Below are 27048 nucleotides of genomic sequence, written 5' to 3' on the forward strand. Positions count from 1 at the left end.
CGGAAATTTAAGCGATAACAATACATCGGAGTGACCTCAAGGTTATCCTCTGTAAAAATACTCAAAGTTGTTAAAAAAACCTGAAAACATGAATTTTTAAATTTCTACACAAATATATTTGAACAAAAATTTTAATAAATAGATCAAAAAAGTAAATTGTATTTATATAAAAATTTAAAGCAAAATTTAGAAATGGAAAACTACTTAAACTGTAAATCTTTTGAAAAGAGAAGTAACATAACAAATAAGAATTAACGATCATAATTTAGAAAAAGGAAGACATTTAAAAAATACCTAGAGAAAAAAGACTATGCACATCCTGTAATACAATGGAGGATGAAGCCCATTTTATTTAATACTGTAAAAAAATGCTAAACTAAGAGATAACTTTTATAAATGTAATTAAACATATGCCAGATTTTATGTCCTGGCAAGAAAATGAAAAATTAAATATCACCTTTGCCCATCAACCCTTTGCAAAAGAAATAGAAAGCTTAGGGTCCTATATTTTAAACAGACATAAGAACTGAGGACAAGGGACTCTAGATTTATTTATAAAATATATTTATATATTATATAGATAGATTTTTTTGCTTTTTTGCTTTTTTTGTTTTTATGGTTTTGTTTGTTAAATGTATTTTGTGTATGTTTATATTATTTATCACAAATTTATTGTTCAGAGTTTATATGACAATAAATATTTGAATTAAAATGAAAAGATTGAAATACTGTATAGGACCATATATGGACCTCTTTATTTTTTTTTGCAGATTTATAGTAATCCCTGCTTTCTCTCGGCAGGAAAACCCATGCTTAATTAGGATGTCCGTTTGATACTGTGGCTTGTATAGATACACAACCATGTCCGGTGAGAAAGGGGACGTTAGGGACGACATCAAAAGATCGATGTAGGATAAAAAAAACTTAAATCAAATAGTTTGGGGATGGGGGGTTAAAATTCTGCAAGTTTTGTATATCTAAAATCGATTTTTACATATATCCCTATTGCGAAGAACAAGAGGAGCAATGTGTCAATGTAGGCAAATGCCATAAAAATAAGGAGTTTATTTAGAAGAATAAAAAACCGTTGGAAATTAATTTTTGGTTAGTTTACATTTTCCAAATTAAGTACCTACATTTGTACCAATGCCCCTACCATCTGCACTTTTATGGTTAAAATGTACAAGCCAAGATATATCTTGTAATGAACGCATTTCTATAGTGAAATTGACTTAAAGTTAGAATATTACTTTAATAGTTTCTTTATTCAACAAGTCTGCTACATGAGTGAAATTGCCCAAAGTATTCATACTTTTAAGAGAATTTTTCTGTGTGTTAATTGTGGATTATTATGTTTTATTCCGTATAATTTCATTTGGTTATACAGTTCTTACAATAATTATGACAATTACAAATTTGTTTTTGTTTGGAGAATGCATTCCATTTACGTCAACCTGAAAGCGGACAGTATATTTTCAAGGTCAAATTTTATAGGTCGAATTCGATTCCCCATTTAAAGTTTTATCAGTTAGTCTATTGAAGTGAAACTTTTGAACTCCAACTTGCTTTTCCAGTTTATCATAACTATGATTAGCTTGAATATTATAACAAAACCAATTACATTAATTCCTGATAGTATGTAAAAGTCTTTTATACCATTATCAGGTATTAAATGTTCGAATAAGGTCAAGAACGATAATCGAAAAAAACATTTGAAATGGAAGGGATGTTAGTCTTGCTTTTTCTTGTGTCATCTTGTCAGTATTCGGCACAGGTAAAATACATATTTATTTCTTGTTCTCTTTAAAGTGTGCAAAGTTCAATTTTATTTATCTCAATATTGTGAGAACTTGCGTAAATTTATATGTACTTAAATATTTGATACAATATCATACAATTTTTAAATTTGGGGGAAAAACAGCCCACTGTTTTATATTTAAAAAATTGATAAAATTAAAAAACAAATAAAATAGGGAATACTAGACTACTCTTAAGTTCAAAGGACACAACAGATACCCGTAACACCAGAAAGATAGATTTTAAGCAATAAATGTTATGCAAACACTCGTATAGGAATCTTCGAGTTATTTTATTTTTCCGTATAAGGGCAAGGACGAATGACTGATGTCAAAGGGATGTTCAAACTCAAAAGTCGAAAACAAACTGGTAATGCCATGCGACAAACAAACAAAAAACACAAACAACCAAACAATTCTAATGCAACAACGTTTGTAACGTTCATTTTGATTGTATAACGTCACTTATTTACATGGCATCAATTGAGAGCTATGGGACTTACGCGCAAGCGCAGACGGCATATGATAGATTTTAAATACATGTTTTAACGTTGTTTTCTGTCAGTTTCATTAGAATGGAGATAACAATATTGTATTATAAGCTCCGACGGCATCAATTGGGGATTTGATGGTCGCAAATACTCGTTTACTGTCTCCGATAACGAGTCGCCAGTAAACTTAATTTGCCACCATCAAATCTCCAATTGATGCCGTCGGAGCTTAAAATACAATACAGTTATCTCCTAAACAACAGTCTACAGAACACTGCGTAGAAAAATGAATACTGTGCAAAACCAACCCTACCAAAAAAAAAATATCTCAGGTTTTTTCGGAGGGGTAGGCAGATCCTTATCCACATATTTCATGCGTTGTGTTGCGTATGTAAGTACACATTTGATGTCGCACGTAATTAAAGTATGGTAAAAAAAATCCTGCTTTGCATAATGCAGCCGCCGTATCGCTTGTCGTCAATAGATATGCAAAGATGTGGTATAAGTGTCAATGCGACAACTCTCCATCTTATTCGTAATTAGTAAAAAGTAAACCATAAAATAATTGTTGTTTATATTAAAGTACAGCCTTCAACAAAGAACACTGGCTCACGCCGAATAACAAATTATAAAGGGTCCCACAGATGATTAGTGTAAAACCATTGAAACAGGAAATCCAACGGGGTCGGTCAAACCTATATCAAAAACAAAAAGAACTTTTAAATGAACCAAATCAACAAACGACAACACCTGAACAACAGATTCATGACTTGGAACAGTTGCAAACAAATGCAGCTGGTTTAAATGTTTTAACAGGTGCTAACCTTCACCCTCATCTGCAGTAGTGGTGTAACATTACAATATAGAAAGCCAGTAGTATGAAAGGGTTAATTTAGGGTAAAATCTAGCGGCTGCGTTCTTTATTACAGATACCAGCTGTTCATCAGGAGATTGGTAAGACTAATGATAAGCTTTAGAAAAGTAAAATAGTTTACAGTAGTGCAAAAGATTGATAAAATTACGTCTAAAGAAAGATTGAATAGTAATATTAATATACAGTGTGCAATTGTCCTAATACGAGAATTTATCGGGTCAATAAAATTCATATCAGGTGTGGCGAAGCCAAACCCGATATGAATTTTACTGACCCAATAAATTCCGTATTAGGACAATTGAACACTGTGTAACAAATTTATCCTGATTTTCAGATTAAATATCTTTAATATATTTGATTGATATTGTGACGTCCTCTGTTATTTTACATATTATTATATTCAAATTCAATTTGAGGACAATATCAATCAAATATATTAAAGATATTTAATCTGAAAATGTGAAATTAAAAAAAAATTAGCACTATAAAGCAACTCATTTTTTGTTTGTTAGATCAATGGTATAAGGGAGATAATTCCAATTGACGTAATAAATAAGGGAAGGAAGATAATTCCAATTGACGTGATAAAAAAATGTACTGCAATTTATGAGGACAATATCAGCCAATCATGTTGCGAGAAATTACTCTGAATCAGGAAGCTTTACTATATGATCACTAATATGAGAAAGGAGGTAAAACATTTTCATAAAAAAATCAAAATTATAAACCGCCAATCCAATTACAATTTAGGTAAACTGAGGTAACCTCGATTGATAAATGGTTGTTAATGATTACTCGACTGGTTGAAACACTGTTTTAGATAATCTACCTTTAGGAGGTTCAGGGGTCTTAAGTAATGGAAGCCATATTATATATATTTTCGAAAGGCTGGTAAAGATATTTTTCAGTTAAATTTGATATATCACTATTTAATAAAACTCATCATTTCCTGTTTTTCGACAAAATTTAAACGAATTTCTATCATTATTTCGTTGCATCTGTATACATATACAATTAGGGTCTATAACACAGAGAAGATCTGTTTCAAAACAAGAACATGGAGACACGTCTAAAGAATCCTTGTCGGCGATGGACCTTATTGTTGATGCAAACACAAGTAAGCCCATTCAATTTTTCAGTTTTATACATATACACAAAAAATGTATATACATGTATTGTACTTTTCGTTTCGCGTAAATATCAATTCCGTCGAGTTTTCTATCATTTTGAGCCTCTCTTGTGGCATATGGTTCAATCATGATACTTCAGACCATGCTTTTTGCTAATTTCATATCATTTAGGTTCCTGTTGTGGCATTTTCTTCATGAAACTTCTTTTTCGTGAGTTTAATTTTGCATATGAAATACTTTTTTTCTGAGAAAATGTTATGACATGTTCTATTTGGTATCAGGTAGTGATGTAAATTTTGAATTTTAAATGAGACATTTACATATGAAATTGAAGAAGCTGGACAAAAATAATAAGCGAATGAAATGGCTAAAATATATTTTGTAGTGACTGATTTTTACTAGCAATGCGGATCATGGAAGCGTGCTCGCCTCGAGATCTAAATGTCGTGGTATCGAATCACGGCCTGGTCAAATCAAAGACTTTTAAAAGTATTCACTTAATTACTACATCTCTGATAAGCACGTGGCATTCTGGAGTAAGAGCAAGGACTGGTCTGCTCGTAGTTGGAGTAGTGTGCTCGTTCAGGATATCGGCAAGGACTGGTCGGCTCATAGTCGAAATAGTGTGCTCGTCTAGGATATAGGAAAGGACTGGTCGGCTCGTAGTCGGAGTAGTGTGCTCGTTCAGGATATCGGCAAGGACTGGTCGGCTCGTAGTCGAAATAGTGTGCTCGTCCAGGATATAGGAAAGGACTGGTCGGCTCGTAGTTGGAGTAGTGTGCTCGTTCAGGATATCGACAAGGACTGTCGGCTCGTAGTCGAAATAGTGTGCTCGTTCAGGATATAGGAAAGGACTTGTCGGCTCGTAGTCGAAATAGTGTGCTCGTTCAGGATATCGGCAAGGACTGGTCGGCTCGTAGTCGGAATAGTGTGCTCGTTCAGGATATCGACAAGGACTGGTCGGCTCGTAGCCGAAATAGTGTGCTCGTTCAGGATATCGGCGAGGACTGGTCGGCTCGTAGTCGGAGTAGTGTGCTCGTTTAGGATATCGGCAAGGACTGGTCGGCTCGTAGTCGGAAAATTGTGCTCGTTCAGGATATCGACAAGGACTGGTCGGCTCGTAGCCGAAATAGTATGCTCGTTCAGGATATCGGCGAGGACTGGTCGGCTCGTAGTCGGAGTAGTGTGCTCGTTTAGGATATCGGCAAGGACTGGTCGGCTCGTAGTCGGAATAGTGTGCTCGTTCAGGATATTCACAAGGACTGGTCGGCTCATAGTCAAAGTAGTGTGCTCGTTCAGGATATTGTGCCATTTCTTTTGGTCGGACTGTTATCATACAAGTACAATTGTATGGACTAGTACGGACCAGCGTATCGAATTAGTTAATTCATATCACATTCTCCTTTCCTTGACCCAGATCGTTATTATGACGTCTGTTGAAATTATGTTATTTTACATGTAGCTCTAGTTTCACATTCAAGATATTTCAGCGTATGCTTTGAATGATTTAATTTTTTTTAAATAAAGCAATTAAAGACTTTATAAAAGATCGCACTTCCAGCAAGTAGCGTTGTTTCCTATTACATGTACATGTATAACGATACTGAAATATTTGATATCGTATTCTGATATAGAACAAGAATTACATCCCTTACTTGCTTTGTTTTTTTTTTAATATGTTTTAGAGAGTGGCATAAGTGATCGACTACTTGGTGGAGATGTTCTTCCAAAGAGGCTAACGTATTTTAACAAAATTCAAGTATGTACACAAATGTAGTACACGATGAATAGCCGATTTTATTTGTGAACACTAAAAATCTTAAATTAAAAAATATAAATTCCACGGCTGGTAATCTACACACGCAGAACATTTGGTTCTGCAATGAAAACCGTGAGAGAATTTTCCGGTTGTGCTTGAGTGGAGTAATTGTCACCGCTTCAAAAGGTATGTACATTTCTAAATCGCAATTTTTTTATTCAACTGATCAAAATATTGAAAATCGGAGAATGCTATGCTGTGATGAATACCTTAAGGAAGAGATACATGTATCATTTACTGTTTTAAGTGGAGTTGAACTCCTACAAAATTAGTTGCCCCACGAGAAATTGCGTAAAAAAGGGACATTTGAATTTTGAAATAGTTCTATTAACAGACCTACAAGTTTAATTTACTTTTTTTTCGGTCAATGCACACTCAAGCACAACCGGAAAATCCTCTAGATTACCAGCCGTGATTTCGTAATATTCATCTCTCCTATCTCTTCTCAGGTGGAAGTCAAACCCAGTTGAAATATAAGAAAAGAATCAAAGCTCTTTGTTACAAATGTAGAGAAGGCGATAAATGCTTACTGTAATGTTTACTTTAGTAACAAAGATTTTAAAAAATAATAAAAACAAATAAAACGTCAATTTCTTCTCAATTTACGAGGTGTTTTATTTTAAAAACACCATTTGCATAAGTTTTCAATTTATCTATTCTATAGTAATGCAGAACAATTAGATATCAAGTCGACGACATGGGTATCTATCAAGCTGGATGAAGAAAAAGCATTACCTCCGATTTTTTTTTGTTTTACCACGGACGGAGAACATATCAATCTATTAGTTCAGTAATTTTCGTGTCTGCCCTTCAACTATGTGACTCAAGATAAAATTCCAAAACATGGGTAACAATTGTATCGAAAAGAGAACATCGAGTGCACCCTTTTATATTAGGGCGTGTTTGGGTGTATATTTCGTCTTTAAAACGTACAAAGAAAGAGTATTTGTTTGATATTATGGGGGTATTTGGATATACGCCTGAGGCGGCCTATGGTTACCCATAGGTACCTATGGTTTGATATTTTATACACAAAATATCAAACCATAGGTACCTATGGATAACCATAGGCCGCCTCAGGCGTAAATCCAAACACACCCATTATCTCGCTTCAGATTCTATCATTTTTATATATCAAAGCTACAGGTTGACTTTATAACATAACAAAATCACAGTACGAAAAGATGAAATATATGGAATGAATCACAAAAACAGAGTAGGTGTGTTCAGAAAGCTATTTTTTTAAACTAAAAGTACTTGACGACAGTCTTTTAAATTGGATGATGAAAATGCATATCTTCGAAAAAATATTTTATTTTTGGTGTGTGATAACTAGGGTTTATAATCTTCAACCATTGACAATTTTTAGTCTGCCCTTCCGCGAAATATTTATTAGATTTTTTTTTAAATGTTTAAGAATTTTCGAAATTCCACCTGACAACCGATTAAACAATACTTTTAAGTTGAATCAATGCAGACAAGATCACCAACTGATGCTCATTAGCTAGTAGATACATTTGTCTTTTAAAATACAACTGACATATACGGATCGCTATGGTGCTATGTGGATAAATGTATCGGTTTTCAAGAGCAAAATTGGCAGAGCGTCATCCCTACAATGGCTTCCATTTCTACGATTGTGAAAAGGTTAGAATTGTGAGTGAAACAAAAAATCTTGCAAACTAGGTAGGATAATTAAGTTTTCGGAGGAGGGGAGGGCTGTCATGAAGATTTTGGAAAAATGATCTGCTAGCCTAGTAAGAACTAATAAAATGAAATTATCTTTGCCTAAATGAGTAAAATCCTCGAAGACATACATCATTCCTCGTTCTTTTAATTAATTGTTTGTTGTTTGCAAAATGTTCAGTGGCAGATATGTGATATGTTTTAGACCGAGAATAAACCAACAATAAAATAAATGAGTCAATCGACAGGGATCGATCAATAACGAGACATTATAAAAACTTAGTTTTAAAAATATCCCGGAAAGAAGAATATTTTTCCGTGCAATACTATAGTATTAATGAATGGGTGTTTTTATAATGGCCCTGTTATATGTCCAAGGTCTGTAATAATGGTTGAGGAAGTCTGTAATGGCCCGAGGCCACGTCTATTTGTTGAATGATTGACAATTGATGTTTAAACAATAAACAAAACACCCATTTCTTAATACATTTATTAACCAACTGAACAAAAGTATATGTGTTGCTACCGACTTGATGTACTATCTTACTCTTTTAATGACAGTTTAGTTTGGCGTAATGGGAGATTACTTTGACGAAGTTCAATCCTGACTGGTCTTACATGCACATGTAAATTAAAGAAATCGTAGCGTACGCCTATTATCTAATAAGTTCAACATACATAAAAAGAAGATGTTGTAATAAAGTCACTATGAGACAATCATCCACAAGAGACCAAATGACACAGAAATTAACAAATATTTGTCATCGTACGTGGCCTTCAACAATGAACAAAGCCATCACTTGCAATTGAAATTGATGAGTCTCAGGTTAATACATGTATGCTTGTAATAATTCTACTTTTTCAAATAATAATGATACCATCACCTATATTTTTTACGTGTATATTCAATTCTGAAACAAACTCGTGTCCTTTTTCTTTTGTAGAAGAGAAATGCTGTGAGTTTAAGTTTATGGGAATGGAAGAATCATAAAATACCTTATATCATCAAAGAATCCGATTTCAGTAAGTTTTGCGTTTTTTTAAAATTGGTTCGGTAAAATAATTGATAAATCACAATGAATTAACATTGATTTTTACACATGGTTTAGTAATACATGACTTGGAACTAGAACCGCATCCAAGAATTAAATACCAAGTATGTTGATTATTATTTACTTAAAGTTATGCCATAAACAGAAATATAAAAGGAAACATTAGAACTATTGAACAGTACAACTGACGACACCTAAAACCAACATCAAACATTTCCTTCTTCTTTTACCGAATGGTACCTAAAGAATGGGACTTAACACCGGGTTACTTCTAACATGCGCAAATTGACTGATGCCAGCTGTGGTGCAGGATCTACTCACGCTTCCGAAGCCTCTGTGATTCCCCATCCCCCGTTTATATATGGGGTTCGTTTTGCTCATGCAGTCTTTTAAGTTTTTATGTTGCTTGTCTTGTTGTTGCCATGGCGTTGTCAGTTTATTTTCGACTAATGAGTTTGAATGTTTTGTTATCTTTTGACTCTTTTTTATAACATGCTCCTTAATTAAGGTCTTTCCTTTTTCAAAAGGGAAAGACCTTACTGTATTTCTTCTGTTTATTATTATTATTCTTCCGCCAAACTTTGACGAAGTTAGCAGCCTTAACCGTAACACGTGTCGCTTTCATGTTCACACTTTGTATCGGTGTCATGAATACCTATCCGGAACTCACCCTGTGAGTCGAAATATTTTGTCAGTTTGGAGTAATCCCTCAGAAACCCAAAAACCTTGTTATCGTTCCAACACCGTAACCGTAATAGGTAGAAAAAAAAACAAAGGGTGAAATTTGTTCAGGACCAGACCCCGGTTCTTCGTCACATTTGGATCGAAAGGATTCAACGACTCATTGGTAGGGTTATGCCCCTATGAAAATTAACCCGTGTCGGTTGGCCACCAAAACTCAGAAACCGTAAGTCGTTGACACCTAGGATCTTCACCATTCATCATCAATTCATGTGACTTTGAAAAATATTTCAAGGTCAAATGTGTATGTTGACCTTAACCTTTGACCTAACACCTTGTTATGGGATAATCTCAGAAACCATTATACTTACTGAAGTTTTGAATAGTGGAAAATGTTTGGGTCATTAAGGCGCAACTTTGTTACATTTTGACCGAAGAGATTTGACCTTTCTGTAAGGGGCATAACCCCTGATTTAGGTTCCTGAAAAGACAAAATCAGCTTTTACTATATAACCAAAGGTCCTAGACCCATGGGGTCTTCAGCAACGACATTGCGGACTAATGACCTTGACAAAGGTCAAAAGTCAAGGTCATGTCCTATATAGCGAATTATGTGTTTTTGACCTTATTCAAAGGATTTTCAGTGTGTTTTAAAGCTTTTTAAGGTTGACCTTGACCTTTGACCTTACAACTTTTTAGTCGATATCTCAAAAACGATTGTACTTACAGAAATAGTAAATAGTGAAAAATGTTGAGGTGGATGAGGCGCAACTTTTTAACATTTGATCGAAGAGATTTGACCTTTCTGTAAGGGGCATAACCCCTGTTTTAGGTTTCCGAAAAGACGATACCAGCTTTTACGCTTTTACTATATAACCAAAGGTCCTAGACCCATGGGATCTTCAGCAATGACATTGGGAACTAATGACCTTGACAAAGGTCAAAAGGTCAAAGGTCAAGGTCATGTCCCATATAGCGAATTATGTGTTTTTGACCTTATTTAAAGGATTTTTAGTGTGTTTTAAAGCTTAAGGTTGAACAATATCTGGATTAAGGTGTAAAAAATAGTCACAGCATATCACTTCAAGTTCAATTTAGTCACTTAAATTAATTAAAAGATGTGGTGTGAGTGCTAATGAGACAACTTCTATCTAAATCACAATGTATAAAAAGTAAACAATTATAGGGCAAAGAACTACGAACTTCAACACAGAGCCAGACATAATGGCTCATATCGAACGACAAACTATGAAGGGCCCCTAAATGACTAGTGGACAACAATTCAAACCAATGATCAAATATATATAAAAACGAGAAACACATCTGTGGTCACCAACAAACGACAACCACTGAACACTCAGGGTTGAGACCATTAACTCGGACAGACATGTGCAGAAGAAAGGGTGTAGCTAAATACATGTATATAGGACACCGTTCAACATAATCAACTGACATATCATGTTTAAAGTATATGTAGAAAATCATGATACGTTCATTCTGATTACTTAAAACAAAAATGCTTCGTACAAAAATCACATATGTTTTGTATAGCTTGTATAGATCAGTTATGATGGTGTTTTTTAAAATCTTATTTTACAGGTGCTTCGGCTTTGAGTCTAATCAAAGATGCAATAGCCACATTTAACAGAAAAGTAGCTTGCATAAGCTGGACACCACGAAAGAATGAACCAGACTTTGTTAGAATTAGATCTGGGGCAGGGTGAGTGATTAGGACATACAAAGATAAACAATTACTTTAGTCGGCATTTTAGAAACAATTAAAGATAATGGGATTAAAAAATCATACTTTCAGATGAAGAACAGCATTATAAGTGTTCTTCATTGGCTTTGGATTTTTTCTTGTACTTCAAATGGATTTTGTGTCTCGAAATTTAACACTATTGATATCCATTTTTCAGATGTGTTTCTTCAATTGGTAGAGATGGTGGAATGCAAGATCTGTATCTCGGTTCAAACTGTTACTATAAGGGTGTAGTCCTGCATGAGATGAACCATGCGACTGGGTTCTACCATGAACAGAGTCGACCAGATAGAGATAAATACGTCCAAGTTAACTGGGACAATATACAATCTGGTAAGTCACGTAATTCGAAATTGAAAAACGAGAGACACTCAACTGATTATATACTTCCTGTAGACTAGTTGCCGTAATCCGCTTCTGTAAATATTCTTTTTTTATATCAAATATACTGATATTGGATCGGTTCATGACAAGTCTGATGTCTATTTCGAGGGGTATATTAAATTTGAATAACTTAAAGGTTTGTTTTGCTTTTCAGATAAACGTCTAGATTTTAAAAAGGAAACACAGTACATAGATACACTTGGAGCACCATATGATTACGGAAGCATCATGCATTATGGGAAAGATACGTTTTCGGCAAACGGAAAACCAACATTGATACCCCTATTTGACCCTAAAGGAACTATGGGACAAAGAACAGATTTAAGTTTGGTGGATATATGGAAAATAAACAAATTATATAAATGTACCGGAAGTAAGGATATTTACAGGTTAAGCTAACATTGACGGAAACTCATATAGATCTATTATTCATTTTAAGACTGTTTAATACATTTGTATATTAATTTTTTTGAATAATTGATTTTCATTATATCATCATTAGGTTATTCATAAATCACACGATTTATTCTTAATTGCTTAATGTAATAACTCTTGACTTCCATTGATCGTACAAACGTCACTAGTTGAATAAAAAATGCTGACCATTTTTTTAACACCTGAGTTCGGCAACGGTTCTAAACCGGTGCATGCAGCTTCATTTTGTTTGTACAATCTTTGATATCAAGACTGTTTGTCTGTTTATCTTGTTTGGGTTCTTTTTGCTAATCCATGTTGTATTTTTTTCTTCTTTGACATTATGTTAACTTCTCACCTCTTTTTATCTTTCAAGTTCAACCTCCGATTCCTAAATGGATGGTTGGGTTGTCTACCCTATCTATACCTGGTACCACTACTACAGAACAGTCCCTTATGTCGACAACTAGTGCTGTAAGTTCAACATCATCCACAGCAGCAACTACATCAAACACTAACTGTTTAGAAAACTTAACGGGTAAGTTAAAGAAAGAATATACCGGAAGTCGGGAAATAACGAACACGAGGTAATGGAAATCAGTGTTTTATGAACAAAATCAAACTTCATTCCGAAGAAGCCAAGTTGCATGTTAATAGACGAGTTAATTTCAAAAGATAACCACAAAAAATACGAAAGAAAGAAGAATGAAAAAGACAAGAGCACATAAATATGAAGGCATATCCGTCATTTACATATTTTCTGTATTTTTAAACAAAAAAAAATAAATAGACTTTAACGCACAGAGAAAACCGTCGAATCAAAAAGCTCGAACACATGAATACGTAGGTACATGAATGTCAGTCAATCTAAAAAGATTAAATTAAGGAGTTGTCACACACTTGTTATCTCTGTTTAAATTTACTCGGCTTAGGGAGCTACCATTTGATTTTTAGGGGGGGGGGGGGGGGGTGGGACTAGGATGAAATTTGAAAAAAGGCAGGACAGGATTTTGAGTAAAAAAAAAGCAGGATAGTAGTAGGGACGGTTCAGTTTTAGTCCACCAAAAAACACAAGGCGTTAAGGCGCTGACGTCATATGCGCATGCCCCGCCCCCAATATGATATATGGGCATATACTAGCCCTAATGACGTCAGCGGAAGTAAGGAAGATGAGTCACGACGGATGAACGCCGGTTATATTTGGTCATGACGCAACCATGAGTCATCAGGATCCAAGATCGGGGCATGACTCACTACATGAGTAATCAGGATGCAAGATCAGGGCATGACTCACTACATGACAATACCATGATGTACGTATGAAAATTCGAGAAGTATTTTTAACTTTATTTTCTGTCGTACATAGAAAGAAACGTATATGACCATATAAGGAAATAAAGGAGGTTGTCATATGACCATATCAGGAAAATATACCCAAATAAGGTCAACACTTTATTTTCACTCAGAAACCGAGATAAACGCACATGACCATATAAGGAAATAACTCAGAGTATCAAATGACCATATTAGGAAAATATGTCCAAATAAGGTCAACACTTTATTTTCACTCGAAAATCAAAATAAACACACATGTCCGTATATGGAAGTATGATATGACCATATAAGGAAAATATGTTCAGACAATGTATGTCATTCAAAAATCAACCTGTTGAAAGCGATGGAGAGGGGAGGCAACTCGGGAAATGGGAGATAACTCTAGACGAACCGACATTGGTCTAGCATATCATTCTGTTTAATCATATATAGGAAGGGGTGATGTATGGCGTCCACAATAACGACGTGTCTAGTTTTAAACGTTTATTTATTCACAAACAAATTCATTGGTAAATGTTTTTCAATTCGGATTCGATCGTCTTTGGGTCTCGGGCGGTGAGTTCGTTCACGATATCTTCCAGTAAGAAGTTCTTGTGTCTGTATTTGACGAAATGTATGCAATACAATCCACAACTGTCGCCGTCTTCGGGCTGCACTGGCAACCGACTGGACTTGTATCGGGGTCCGTTGGCGACCAACACGTCTCTGAAGCGAGATCGATACTTTTCTGGCGCTCGACCGAACGAATCGAAAAATTCGACGGGTCCCTCTTGCGGGAAGTGGAACGCCACCCAGTGAATGTCCTTGCCGTCGCAGTCGTCCGTGTTGACGACGAAACTGCGGGGCCTGTTCGAGACTTCATCCGGCAGTTCATCAGCACAACACACGGTCGCCGGCAGGTCTTCGAGATAACACTCCAGTTCGTATCCGTAGGTTCCCTCCACGCCGTCGTCTTCCGTTCTGCATTGTTTGGTGGATGGTTCGTCGACACAGTCCCTCTCTTGATGGATCTCGAGTCCCCGGGCGTGCGCAAATACCAGTCTGCATGCCCGGCAAGCCATCAGGTCCGATTCGCTTCCGACGTCTTCTTCCCCGAATTCAATGGTGTTCGATTCGCTTCCGGTGGAATCAACGTCTTCGTCCTCGGCTTCGGCGTCGTCCTCGCCTCCGCCCAAGACGTCGCTACGTAATCTCAAGTGTTCGGGTGTAGCGGCCTTCAGATCCACCAGAAGGTATCCGAAGGGTCTCCTCGTGGCCTCTCGGAACGTTTGCATCAAGAGATGTCTCTGACTCGGATACATCTGTCTACCTAGCGTGGCGACGGGCTGGCGATCGACTGGATTGTCGAAGAGGACCAGGTAGTGACAGTTTCTCCTCTGAGTCGGATCCTTCCCGAAATACAGGTTCTGATTCACAGCCACCACCGACAGGGTCCGATGATGCGATCCTTCCGTGAACAAGTCGTTGATGCAGGTCGTCCAGCACGAGTAAGTTTCTGGTCCGTGCATCGAAGAAGTGATCGGCTTCCAACTCGGTCGGGATACCGCGAACGAATTCCACGGTGGGCACCACCGTCTTTCGAATCTCGTCGTAGAGGGGTTGCCATCGTCGGTACAGCCAGACGATCCTCTCCGGCACCGGGTTGCATGTGGATCTTCGCAATGCTTCCTTCACGAAAAACGTCTTGCCGCAGGAGGTCGGACCGGAGACGATCATGGTGAACGGGTGTTGAAAACGAAAACTTTCTTGCGTCGCATTTGGCGACGGCGGCGGTGGCGGCGGTGGTTATAAGTGGAAGAGGATCGAATGCTTGATCAAAACCATGGACGAGTTTTACTTATTCGTCAATAGTGGAGACTCGCTCCAACTTTTTCCCCAGAATAGGGGAGAACAGTTCAGAATACGTTTACCTAGATCACATTTAATGAAGGGAACGTGGGAGTGTGCTCTGTTGGAGATGACCTTTGTACCGGCTTTTGAAACATCTACGCAGAGGATGTACGTGTGTTGCGATCTGGTAAGGGATGAATCTTGAATCCTGCCACTGCTTCAATCCGTATCCTTCAGAAATGAAGAGACCACGGAGATAATTTTCGGGAGACCGCTCTACCTCGCGTCGAGGGGAGGCGAGATGGAAATATTGGAAATCACCTTGAGAGACGATCGACTTCGCGTGTGCCGTTGCAAAGATGATCACGTGTTCTGCTTGCTTCATTTCCGACAAAAGTTATAAGAGGGAAAGTTCCACCCTTGAAGTGAGGATGGAGTGTCCTAGCTGTCAAAGAATGTTTTCGAGAAGAGACGTCATGTTGAGACATCATCGAAATAAACATAGACCGCGGTGCCCACCGTGGAATTCGTTCGCGGTATCCCGACCGAGTTGGAAGCCGATCACTTCTTCGATGCACGGACCAGAAACTTGCTGGACGACCTGATGTCGACCTCGGCCAAAGACCGTCGCATCAACGACTTGTTCACGGAAGGATTGCATCATCGGAACCTGTCGGTGGTGGCTGTGAATCAGAACCTGTATTTCGGGAAGGATCCGACTCAGAGGAGAAACTGTCACTACCTGGTCCTCTTCGACAATCCAGTCGATCGCCAGCCCGTCGCCACGCTAGGTAGACGGATGTATCTGTGTGGAATAAACTAAATAAGTCGTATATGTACTTTGCGTTGTGTTTACTTTGCGTATAATATTTACAATGGCGAAGCCCATGCAAGGTGTAAGAAACGACACAAACATGTGAACGTAAATACGGGAAACGTAACGTTATAACTTCGAACTATTCTCAACATACTGGGACCCGCAAAGTGTATTTATGTACAAAACAATAGAATATTACTTTAAATGTTTATCAATAAAGAAAAAAAAAGAAATTTTTACACTTGCAGGAATTACTGTCTCTTCAAAACACAAAAATAGGAATTTGAATTAAACTTTAACGAGTCCATGATTTTATTCTTTCCTTTGCACAAATTGATGCCTTCGACAAGGGCAATGTTCTTGTCGGTATTTCTTCATTGTTTGGTTCTTCCATATATTCATCAGATGGTGTTACTTCGTTTATTTCTAGAGGATAGAGTTTGACGATCGGACGTGAAGTTCGGCCACTGTTCGTTCTGATTATCGCCGAACGCACTAAACCATCGTTACCAGTAACAACTTCCTCCACTACTGCTGTTTTCCATTTAATTCGCGGTTTATCGTCATGCACTTGAACTACATCTCCTACTTTAATGTTAATCTTATTGTCTCCAGTCTTTTTACGAAATTCTCGAAGTGAGGTTAAGTACTCAAATTTCCAACGGTTCCAAAAATGTTCGATAAGTGATAATCTTTGAGCACGTTTTGAAATATCTGAAGCAGTCAATGTATATATGTTTCGTTAATGTTGTCCATTTCGGTACGTGGATACGGTAATGTTGTAACTCGGCGTCCATACAACAGGTGCGCGGGTGTTAACGGTTCACTATCAATAATGTCTGTAGAAACATATGTTAGTGGTCGGTCGTTAAGAATTTTCGCTATTGCTGTGACAAATGTTTGTAACATATCCAAATTGATTAACGCACGTCCTAGTGTCTTTTTCAATTTTTTTTTATTGTAAGTGCAATTAATCTCTCCCACCACCCTCCGAACCAGGGTGCACGCTTCGGAATGAATCTCCATTCGACTCCAAAAGAAGATAAAGCTTCTTCAATTTTCTTTGACTCACATAGCCGTTTTACCTCCTGTGACGCTGAAATAAAAGAAAGCGCATTGTCCGACATAACGATCTGCGGTAATGATTTTCTACTTGTAAATCGTCTAAATCCAAGTAAAAAAGATTCTTCGTTCATTGTTGGTATTATCTTCAAATGCACGGCTCTTGTCGACGCACACGTAAATAATATGTAAACTTTTTTCAATGTACCATCATTTTCCTTGACTTGAAGCGCTGCTGTAAAGTCTATACCTGTAACTGTGAAAGGCGGTGCTTCTTGAAGTCTTATTTTCTGTAATGGTGGAGGGTCTGGTGCCCAGGAGTACGGTTTTCCGTTGACCTTTTTGCAAGTTGTACATCTGTGAAGTAATTTTCGGGTGAATTGGCGCAAAGACGGTATCCAGAATGTTTGACGGATTTGTGTAACGGTGGCATTAACTCCAGAATGCATAACTAGTTCGTGTGAGTTCAACACTATAAGCTCTGATAATCGGTGATTTGCTGGTAAAATATAAGGATGTTTTGCTGATTCGGATAATTGCGCATTATAAATTCTACCTTTACATCTCATTATAGTTGAAGTTGTCGAAGTCGTGGAAGTTTAGTTTTTTGCGCATTTTTTAATGTGAGTGCGCGTACTTCATCGGGGTATGCCGTCGCTTGGCAACATCGTATCCATAATATAGTTGATTGCTGTAATTCATCTGGTTGTAATTCCCCAGTGTTTCTCATAGACTTAGTTGTCCTACAATTTTGAATAAAACGTTGAACATAAGTTGTCACTCGCAAAAGTTTGTCGTAAGATCCATACCTATAAGCATTTATAATTTTGTCAATTCGAAAATGAAGATCATCATTTTTGTCAGTGTTGCTTTCTTCATCTAATGTCTCCTAATTGTCGTCTGCTAATACGGATAATGCTGTGTTAATAGGTATATGTGTTTCCAAGTTGGTTGAATTTTGAATTAGACAAGTCGGTCCTGTTTTCCATAATACGCTCTCCATAAACTGTTTTGCGATTATACCACGAGTGAGCAAATCAGCAGGGTTACAATTTGTCGGGCAGTATTTCCATTTGCATTCTTCCGTTAATTCATTAATCTCTTTAATTCGATTCGATACGAAGCGTTTCAACGGTTTTGACGTATTTAACCATTGAAGTACAATTTGGCTGTCCGACCAAAGTGTCACATCTGTACATTCCAAAGTAGATTTAAGATGTTGTGTCAGGCGAACTCCTATTACGGCGGCCATTATTTCCAATTGTGGCAATGTCAGCTTTTTAACGGGTGCAACTCGTGTTTTTGCCATCACTAATGCGGCACTATGTCCTTTCGATAGATACATGTATGCTACCGCTCCATACGCTTTCATGCTTGCGTCGACAAATACATGTAGGGATCTTGAGTTTGTATTTCCGGTAAAGTATTGTCTAGGCAATTTCATACTAGTAACGATTCCTATGTCTTTTGCCAGATCCTTCCATTGTAACTGTAGATTTTCGGGTAGGGGTTCGTCCCAATCATAGCGTTCTTTCCACAAATCTTGCATCAAAATCTTTGTTCGGATACTAACTGGGCTTAAAAATCCTAGTGGGTCAAATAACTTTGAAGATTCTTTCAGAATTTCTCGTTTTGTAATATTTGACGATACAGACGGTAAAACTCGTTTTGCGTAAGATAATTCATCCGTGTCGACATTCCAACGCATTCCCAATATTTTTGCTTCTTTGTCGGTATCTAACACGTCCTCCTAAAATTACTTTTTTTGGTAAGGTATCGTGATCATGTTTCCAGGGCAACTTTGGTACGTATCTATTTTCATGAAATTCTACTGATGTGTTTTGGTACAAATTTTCTTCATCATGTTGTGTATCGACTTCTCCTAGTGACTCTACTTTAAACTCTTCCGGTTTCTGATTTGCCAAAATGCTGGCCATTCCTACTGCTCCCGATTTACGATTCACATCTGGTGATGTCGGACCAGACAACAGGTAACCAAGTTTAGATTTAACAGCTGTCGGACCTTTTCCTCTAATAACGGTGTCTTCTATAAAACCCCAGTAAAAATCAGCACCTATCAGTAAAGATATACTAAAATTGTTGTCGTTCGTGATCTTAATCCTTCTAGATGTTTGCAATCTCGTGTTTTATTTGCACTATAATTTGTGATCGGACTTGCTATAGTAGGAACTACTAAAACTTCAATGGGTATTTTCTCTCCTTCTATTGACTCAACGTATATCATTCCTTTCGGTAAGTGTCGAACTTTAGTGCTTGCATTTCCAAATGCAGAAAGATAAATAACTTCTGTACCTACCTTTATGTCTAGTTTCGAAGCTAATTCTTCGGTCACGAAAGAACGCTGTGCTCCTTCATCGAACAATATATTTGTATTCATTCCTTGATGTTCACTCCAAACGGGTGCTACGGCGGTTTTCAGTAATACGCTAGAACGGGATTGCATCGTGGACGAATAAAAACTTGTGGCAGTGGCAACAATTTCATTGTTGACTACGGTGTGTACTGACGTTTCATATTTATTTCCATTTGACGGTTTATCGAAGTACGATCTATCGGTATGTTGTGTACATAAACTAGTATGATGCTTCTTGTTACAAAGTCGGCAACGAAATTGAGACTTACATTTACTTGCGCGGTGCGTTCCCAAGCAGTTGAAGCATAATTGCTTGTGTTTGTTAAGTGTTATACGATGTTCATAATCTGGAAGTTTTAAGCATTTTGCGGGATCATGCATATCGTAGCAATATATGCAAGGTTTCTGACGAATATTCGTACTTTGTTTCTGACGGTTTTCAAATCTTTCTTGTGTTCGCGGGTAATCTCTTTTATTGGCGCTTGTCAAAAATGACGCTGTAGACGGTAAATTTTCATTAACTTCATCGGTGCGTTTTCCTGCTTCCAAAATTGTTATTTCTTTCAATATCCCGTGCCTTAATCCTTTTAATTCCCAATTATCTGTTCCGTTTTCCCTAGCTAAGTTTTGTCTGACAGCTGACGGTAGCTTATTCAAGATGATTTGGATGAGCAGTGCGCCATATGATTCTCCCGATATACCTAACGATTCTAGACCTCTTATATATGCTTCTTGTTTGTCGTAATAATTACGGAGGCTGATAAGGTTGTATTGTGGTGCGGGAAGGTCTAACAGGGCTTGCATGTAGGCATTCGTGATTTTGTGTGGCTCACCAAAACGTTCTTTTAACAATTTTATAGCTTCCGTATAATTATTATTTGTGAGCGGTAGTCCATCAATACATCGAGCGGCTTCATAACTAAGTTGCGATTTCAAATATGTGAATTTCTGTATGTCGGTAAGTGTGAGATTATAGTGTACAGATGATTCGAACGAGTCCCAAAAAGTTTGCCACATGAGTGTTTCTCCGTTAAACATGGGTAGTGCAAGTTTCGGCAAATGGTGATTTTGGTTGCTAGGTTGCTGAACGGGATACATTTGTGCTGTGTACGGAACAGAACTGTGTTGATTAATGTTTTCAAAAGTGTGAGAAGGTAATGTGTGATCATGCTGTGGGATATCATTATCAGTACATAATTTGTTTGCGAATGTTTTCCGTAAATGTCGTATTTTGGTGTTCAAAAAGAATTTGTACTCATCTGCATTTAGAATTTCTTCCTCGATGTCCTCCTCCTTTAAAGAATTCATAATATCTTCGTCCAATGCACTAATAATTTTCTGTTTTTGAATTAATGTTTCTAAAAGTTCAGCACTTTCTTCATTGTCCAAGTTTGAATCATCTTCCGTTTTCCGTAAAAGTCTCTTTACTGCACTTTTGTGACCAGCTCTGACTGCTTTTAGCTTGCTGTCCATCTTATCCAATGGTTACGGCACCATAAATGTGTGGAATAAACTAAATAAGTCGTATATGTACTTTGCGTTGTGTTTACTTTGCGTATAATATTTACAATGGCGAAGCCCATACAAGGTGTAAGAAACGTCACAAACATGTGAACGTAAATACGGGAAACGTAACGTTATAACTTCGAACTATTCTCAACAGTATCCGAGTCAGAGACATCTCTTGATGCAAACGTTCCGAGAGGCCACGAGGAGACCCTTCGGATACCTTCTGGTGGATCTGTAGGCCGCTACACCCGAACACTTGAGATTACGTAGCGACGTCTTGGGCGGAGGCGAGGACGACGCCGAAGCAGAGGACGAAGACGTCGATTCCACCGGAAGCGAATCGAACACCATGGAATTCGGGGAAGAAGACGTCGGAAGCGAATCGGACCTGATGGCTTGCCGCGCATGCGGACTGGTATTTGCGCACGCCCGGGGACTCGAGATCCATCAAGAGAGGGACTGTGGCGACTAACCATCCACCAAACGATGCAGAACGGAAGACGACGGCGTGGAGGGAACCTACGGATAGGAACTGGATTGTTATCTCGAAGACCTGCCGGCGACCGTGTGTTGTGCCGATTCGTTCAGTCGAGCGCCAGAAAAGTATTGATCTCGCTTCAGAGACGTGTTGGTCGCCAACGGACCCCGATACAAGTTCAGTCGGTTGCGAGTGCAGCCCGAAGACGGCGACAGTTGTGGATTGTACTGCATACATTTCGTCAAATACAGACACAAGAACTTCACACTGGAAGATATCGTGAACGAACTCACCGCCCGAGACCCAAAGACGATCGAATCCGAATTGAAAAACATTTACCAATGAATTTGTTTGTGAATAAATAAACGTTTAAAACTAGACACGTCGTTATTGTGGACGCCATACATCACCCCTTCCTATATATGATTAAACAGAATGATATGCTAGACCAATGTCGGTTCGTCTAGAGTTATCTCCCATTTCCCGAGTTGCCTCCCCTCTCCATCGCTTTCAAGAGGTTTATTTTTGAATGACATACATTGTCTGAACATATTTTCCTTATATGGTCATATCATACTTCCATATATGGACATGTGTGTTTATTTCGATTTTCGAGTGAAAATAAAGTGTTGACCTTATTTGGACATATTTTCCTAATATGGTCATTTGATACTTTGAGTTATTTCCTTATATGGAAATGTGCGTTTATCTCGGTTTCTGAGTGAAAATAAAGTGTTGACCTTATTTGGGTATATTTTCCTGATATGGTCATATGACAACCTCCTTTATTTCCTTGTATGGTCATATGCGTTTCTTTCGATGTACGACAGAAAATAAAGTTAAAAATACTTCTCGAATTTTCATACGTACATCATGGTATTGTCATGTAGTGAGTCATGCCCTGATCTTGCATCCTGATTACTCATGAAGTGAGTCATGCCCCGATCTTGGATCCTGATGACTCATGGTTGCGTCATGACCAAATATGACCGGCGTTCATCCGTCGTGACTCATCTTCATTACTTCCGCTGACGTCATTAGGGCTAGTATATGCCCATATATCATATTGGGGGCGGGGCATGGGCATATGACGTCAGCGCCTTAACGCCTTGTGTTTTTTTGGGGGACTAAAACTGAACCGTCCCTACTACTCATGATGAGTAACTTGGCAAAAAAAAGGCAGGATGACAATTGTTGTAAAAAAGTCAGGATAAGCTAAGAAAAAAAGGCAGGACAGAGATTACAATTAAAAAAAAAGAGGGCAGGACACAATTTTTCGGCCTGCACCCCCCCCCCCACTAATAATAATCAAATGGTAGCTCGGTCCGTGTATATCTGCGTCCATTCGTTTTTCGTTTTGAAATATCAAAAACAAAAAACAAAAAACGAAAGTGTTTTCATTTTTCGTTTTTGATTTCTTAAAAACCAAAACGAAAAACGAAAGTGTTTTCATTTTTCGTTTTTGATTTCTTAAAAACCAAAATGAAAAACAAAAGTGTTTTCGTTTTCGTTTTTGATTTCACAAACAAAAAACGAAAAACAAAAGTATTTTCATTTTTCAATTTTGATTTCTGAAAAACTAAAATCAAAAAATGAAAGTGTTTTCATTTTTCATTTTTGATTTCACAAAAACAAAAAACGAAAAACGAAAGTGTATGTTATCTTTCCAACACAGTTTAATTGTCATTCACAAAATGACAATGTTGTCATTTGTCATTCATTTAAAGGTCGTTGAAGTATACATGCACAGCGGTTGTCAGATCAATACTACTTTAATCGAAGATAATGTCGACGGATGCAAAAGTCTTTAGCAATCGGAACAATATGGATGCGTGAACTTTATTACTTTTAAGTTTAGAAAGGTCGATCCAAGATTATTAGAATTGATGACCAAGATCCATCTGCCAGTATTTTACGAACTACGAGGACGATAATGCAGGCCCGTAGCCAGGAATTTCCAAGGGGGGGGGGGGGGGGGGGGGGTAGTTGGACTCATGAACTCGACTTTAACAGTCACAATTTGAACAAAACGTTGACTTTAACAGTGCTTATTAGATTTCAAGGGGGGGGGGGAACCCCCCCCCCCCGAACCCCCCTGGCTACGGGTATGGATAATGTATTTTGCTTGATTTAATTTTCAAAATTTCCGCAATTTCGCAATTCAAACTGGGATATTAAATTGGTTTGTCATTAGGAGCCTATAAGGTATTAATTTTGCTTATTTGTGAAGACTATAAGGTGACATTAACTAGAGGTCGTTGATGGGGGATTATGGAATTGAGAATAGTGGACAAAAGATATAAATAATAGAGACAATGGACCAAGATATAAATAAAATAGCTAGAATAATGGTGTTAAAATGTAATGATAAGAGAATAATTGTCAAAAAGTATAAAGAATAGAGAAATATGGCATAAAATATCAAAGAATACAGAAATTAAGAACCCCGAATCCAGACCATCATACTAGTTGCCTTAATGAACGTTAGTTTTGTCTCTGGGAGATTGCTATTGGTTATGATATGGTTTCTCTTTATTTCTATGTCTATTAATTCAGAAGCATGCTTTCATTATTTACCAACATTTTACATATCACATTATAAAAAAAGACTATTATTTTGCAAACTACCATAGATTTCCGGTAATTGTTCTGCATAGACCACACCACATTGGAGTCCCTGTAAATTTTTTTCAAGTGGACCGCAGTTACCCACCCTACTCCATCATTACATAAAAGTTAATAAACAAATGTCTACGGAAATACTTCTGTCCGAACAATGTGTAAAGGGGAGCTTGGTAGCTGATGTCTGCTGGAGAAAAAAATCAAGGTTGCTGTTTAGCTTATTTTTCTTCAAAGATAGGTCCAAAGTTGGGGTCGAACACCGAACCCCATCCTTACCGAAAATGTAATAAAAATTGTCCTCACTAGGTGCAAAGGGAAGCTGTGTAGCTGTGGTCCACAGTAGAAAAATCCAGGGTGTTGTTTTGCTTAGTTTTTTTTCTAAAGTAGGTCTAAAGTTGAGGTCGTATACCCTACAAAAACCCTTACCAGACGGTTAATAAAAAAATTCTGCGGCAATACTTTTATCTGCTCTAGGTGAGAACGTAAGCTAGAGATTTAGGGCCTACTTGATCAAAATTACAAGTTAATTTATAGCACGGATCAATCTTTTTTAAGCTAATAAATAATTTACTTGCCCACCATACTTTGAATACAAAAATTAAACCTTTTGTCCAGTCATATTTAAGCGAAATCCACTAGTTCAGAGGTAGAATGTTTTGTAAAAACAGTTTTGTGTGGCAAAAAAAAGTTAAAGCACGAGTGCAACTTTCTTTTCTTTTAATGCAGAATTATTATTACTTTTCATGAACTATTTGACAGGATGCCGATAATATATAAGGAAAGCTATTTCACCCAATAGTGCAATTTTGCCATCATTAAAAAAAATCATAATTATTTACGATCCTATAAACACTCCAAGTGTTGACTATTTAAAATGTAAAGCAGGCAGTACGTTGTGTAATATATCGAAAGCGATTGATTTTGGCTTTATATAACTAATTATAACATAAGATGTATGTTTCATTATAATTCGTTATTCTGATTGGCTAACTGCACATCTCATGTTACATTACACAACGAAAATCATTATTCATGATGACACGAGGTCCCACAATAAAGTGCAAAGGTGAATTTAATAAAAACTTGATAAAAATCGTGTTTTCATGATCCTAGCTAAAACATGTTATTATAAATATTGCATGCTTCTTTTTGTAACTTCATAGGGTTGTAAAAGCGTTGACCGTGCGTACATTTTCAGAATGAAGCGCTTCCGCTTTTCATACAAAATGTATTTCGGTCATCGCTTTACACCTCAATGAAGTAACAAAAAAAAGCATTCAATTCTTAAATAAACCAGAAATGAAATTTTAAAATTCATTGAAAAGTGTCTTTGACTGATTAATTATATTTTAAAAACTGATGATATAGTGGTTATATATTAATAAAAACATTTTAAGTACGTTTGAGTCTTATGCAATATTTGTTTTTATATATTTGAAAACTGACTGCTACCGACTGGTTGCTTGAGCCTGGTCTCACAAACTCCGCATTTTCATTACAGCCGATTACATTGAGTGTGTTGACAAAGGTAATATCTTTGGATCGCTTGTTTGTTAGCTGAACTATGAAGTAACTAGGTAAGGTATACCACCCTCCTGTAGAAGGAGCCTAGACCTACAGACAGATTGATTGGGTATTTGTCGAACTAGTCATTCTTAAAGGAGGGTAGTTTACCTAACCTAATAATACAAGCAAACTAACCAAGGATAGGCTACCTTTGCCTACACACTCAGTGCAATCGGCTGTAACTTTTTTACATTACAGGTTGCAACACCTTGCCAAATCATTAGGTTCCAATAAACGTTTGGAAAATTTAGTTAATGTGCTTTCTCATAGGGTTTTATGCAGAACAATTACCGGAAATCTATTATGGAAACTTGCAAAAACAATATCAAAATCGAAATCTAAGTGAACAATGAAGTTACTCACATTAAAAAAGGTTGAGACATTGAAGGCCAAATATTTTTTTTTATTCTTGCGTGTCTTATTATAATCAGACGGTAATTTTAGAGTTTACAAAGAAATTTAATATTAAGACAAACACTAATGTCGATTTGCATTGGTGAAATTAACACTACAATACAAATAAAGGATTCTCAAATGATCATGACTTTTGCTTGTAGTTAAATGATCAATGAATGAATGAATCAATCAATCAATCAATCAATCAATTGATCAATCAATTGATCAATCAATAAAATTGAGAATGGAAATGAAAAATGTGTCAAAGATCCAACAGTCAGCCTAAGGTAGCAATAAACAGTTAGGAAAAAATACTAAAATTTGCCCTTATGAATTTTACCATCCCCTTTTAATTGCTTTCTTGCAATATCAAGCTTACTGTTTGTGTCATATATGGGCATATGTATGTAATCAGAATCTTCCATAGATTTTATATCCAGTATATAAAATGGTAAAATATAATTTCTTTTTGGTGTATCCATGGCAACAATCTGCATTTATTTGTTATAAAATATTGCAAAAAGGGGGGGAAAGATGTCATATATTTCCCCAAAATTTGGCTAAAAGTAGAATTTCAATCGCTTGAAGTGATACCTTTTCTGAAACTGTGTACATATATCATTCAGCAAATCCAATGATAATCATATGTCTTTCATCTCATTTTTTTGTAAAATTGCGTCAAAAACTTCGCGTAGAAAAAGAGTGTTTGTAAACAGTACATTAATTTCTGGACCGATGGCAGGTCTAGCTATGAAAATACGGATTGTCAAACAGAAAACAGCCCATAAAACATGTAAAAAATAATCTTGATGAACTTATAAACCACCTTTGAAGGCTAAATTAGCACTCATCTGTCTAAAAATGAATTTTATTACACAATAACTTTCCTATTTTAAAAATCCACAGGGGCCAAAATGCGAAACTAAACTCCTAACTGTGTATTGCTACCTTAATAGTAAATATTTTTTTC

The 27048-nt window shown here is 36.9% G+C and overlaps 1 protein-coding gene across 4 annotated transcripts in view; it reads left to right on the forward strand.

Moving 5' to 3' along the window:
* The first annotated feature begins 276 nt into the window (after nucleotides 1–276).
* The window catches only part of LOC143054213 (embryonic protein UVS.2-like), a 52841-nt gene continuing 26069 nt past the window's right edge, over nucleotides 277–27048 (forward strand). For 2 of the 4 annotated variants that reach the window (XM_076227138.1, XM_076227139.1), the window contains exons 1-9: nucleotides 1699–1774; nucleotides 3217–3241; nucleotides 4180–4278; nucleotides 5977–6050; nucleotides 8741–8819; nucleotides 11129–11249; nucleotides 11449–11624; nucleotides 11830–12048; nucleotides 12466–12627. In XM_076227138.1, the coding sequence (XP_076083253.1) occupies nucleotides 1718–1774; nucleotides 3217–3241; nucleotides 4180–4278; nucleotides 5977–6050; nucleotides 8741–8819; nucleotides 11129–11249; nucleotides 11449–11624; nucleotides 11830–12048; nucleotides 12466–12627 (1012 nt within the window). In that variant the 5' untranslated portion in view covers nucleotides 1699–1717. Of the gene's footprint in view, nucleotides 869–1698; nucleotides 1775–2615; nucleotides 3242–4179; nucleotides 4279–5976; nucleotides 6051–8740; nucleotides 8820–11128; nucleotides 11250–11448; nucleotides 11625–11829; nucleotides 12049–12465; nucleotides 12628–27048 lie in introns of those variants that run through there. The other 2 variants (XM_076227141.1, XM_076227140.1) reach the window with 2 other exon arrangements.

This window comes from Mytilus galloprovincialis, chromosome 12, assembly GCF_965363235.1.
Source record: "Mytilus galloprovincialis chromosome 12, xbMytGall1.hap1.1, whole genome shotgun sequence".
Lineage (NCBI taxonomy): Eukaryota > Metazoa > Mollusca > Bivalvia > Mytilida > Mytilidae > Mytilus > Mytilus galloprovincialis.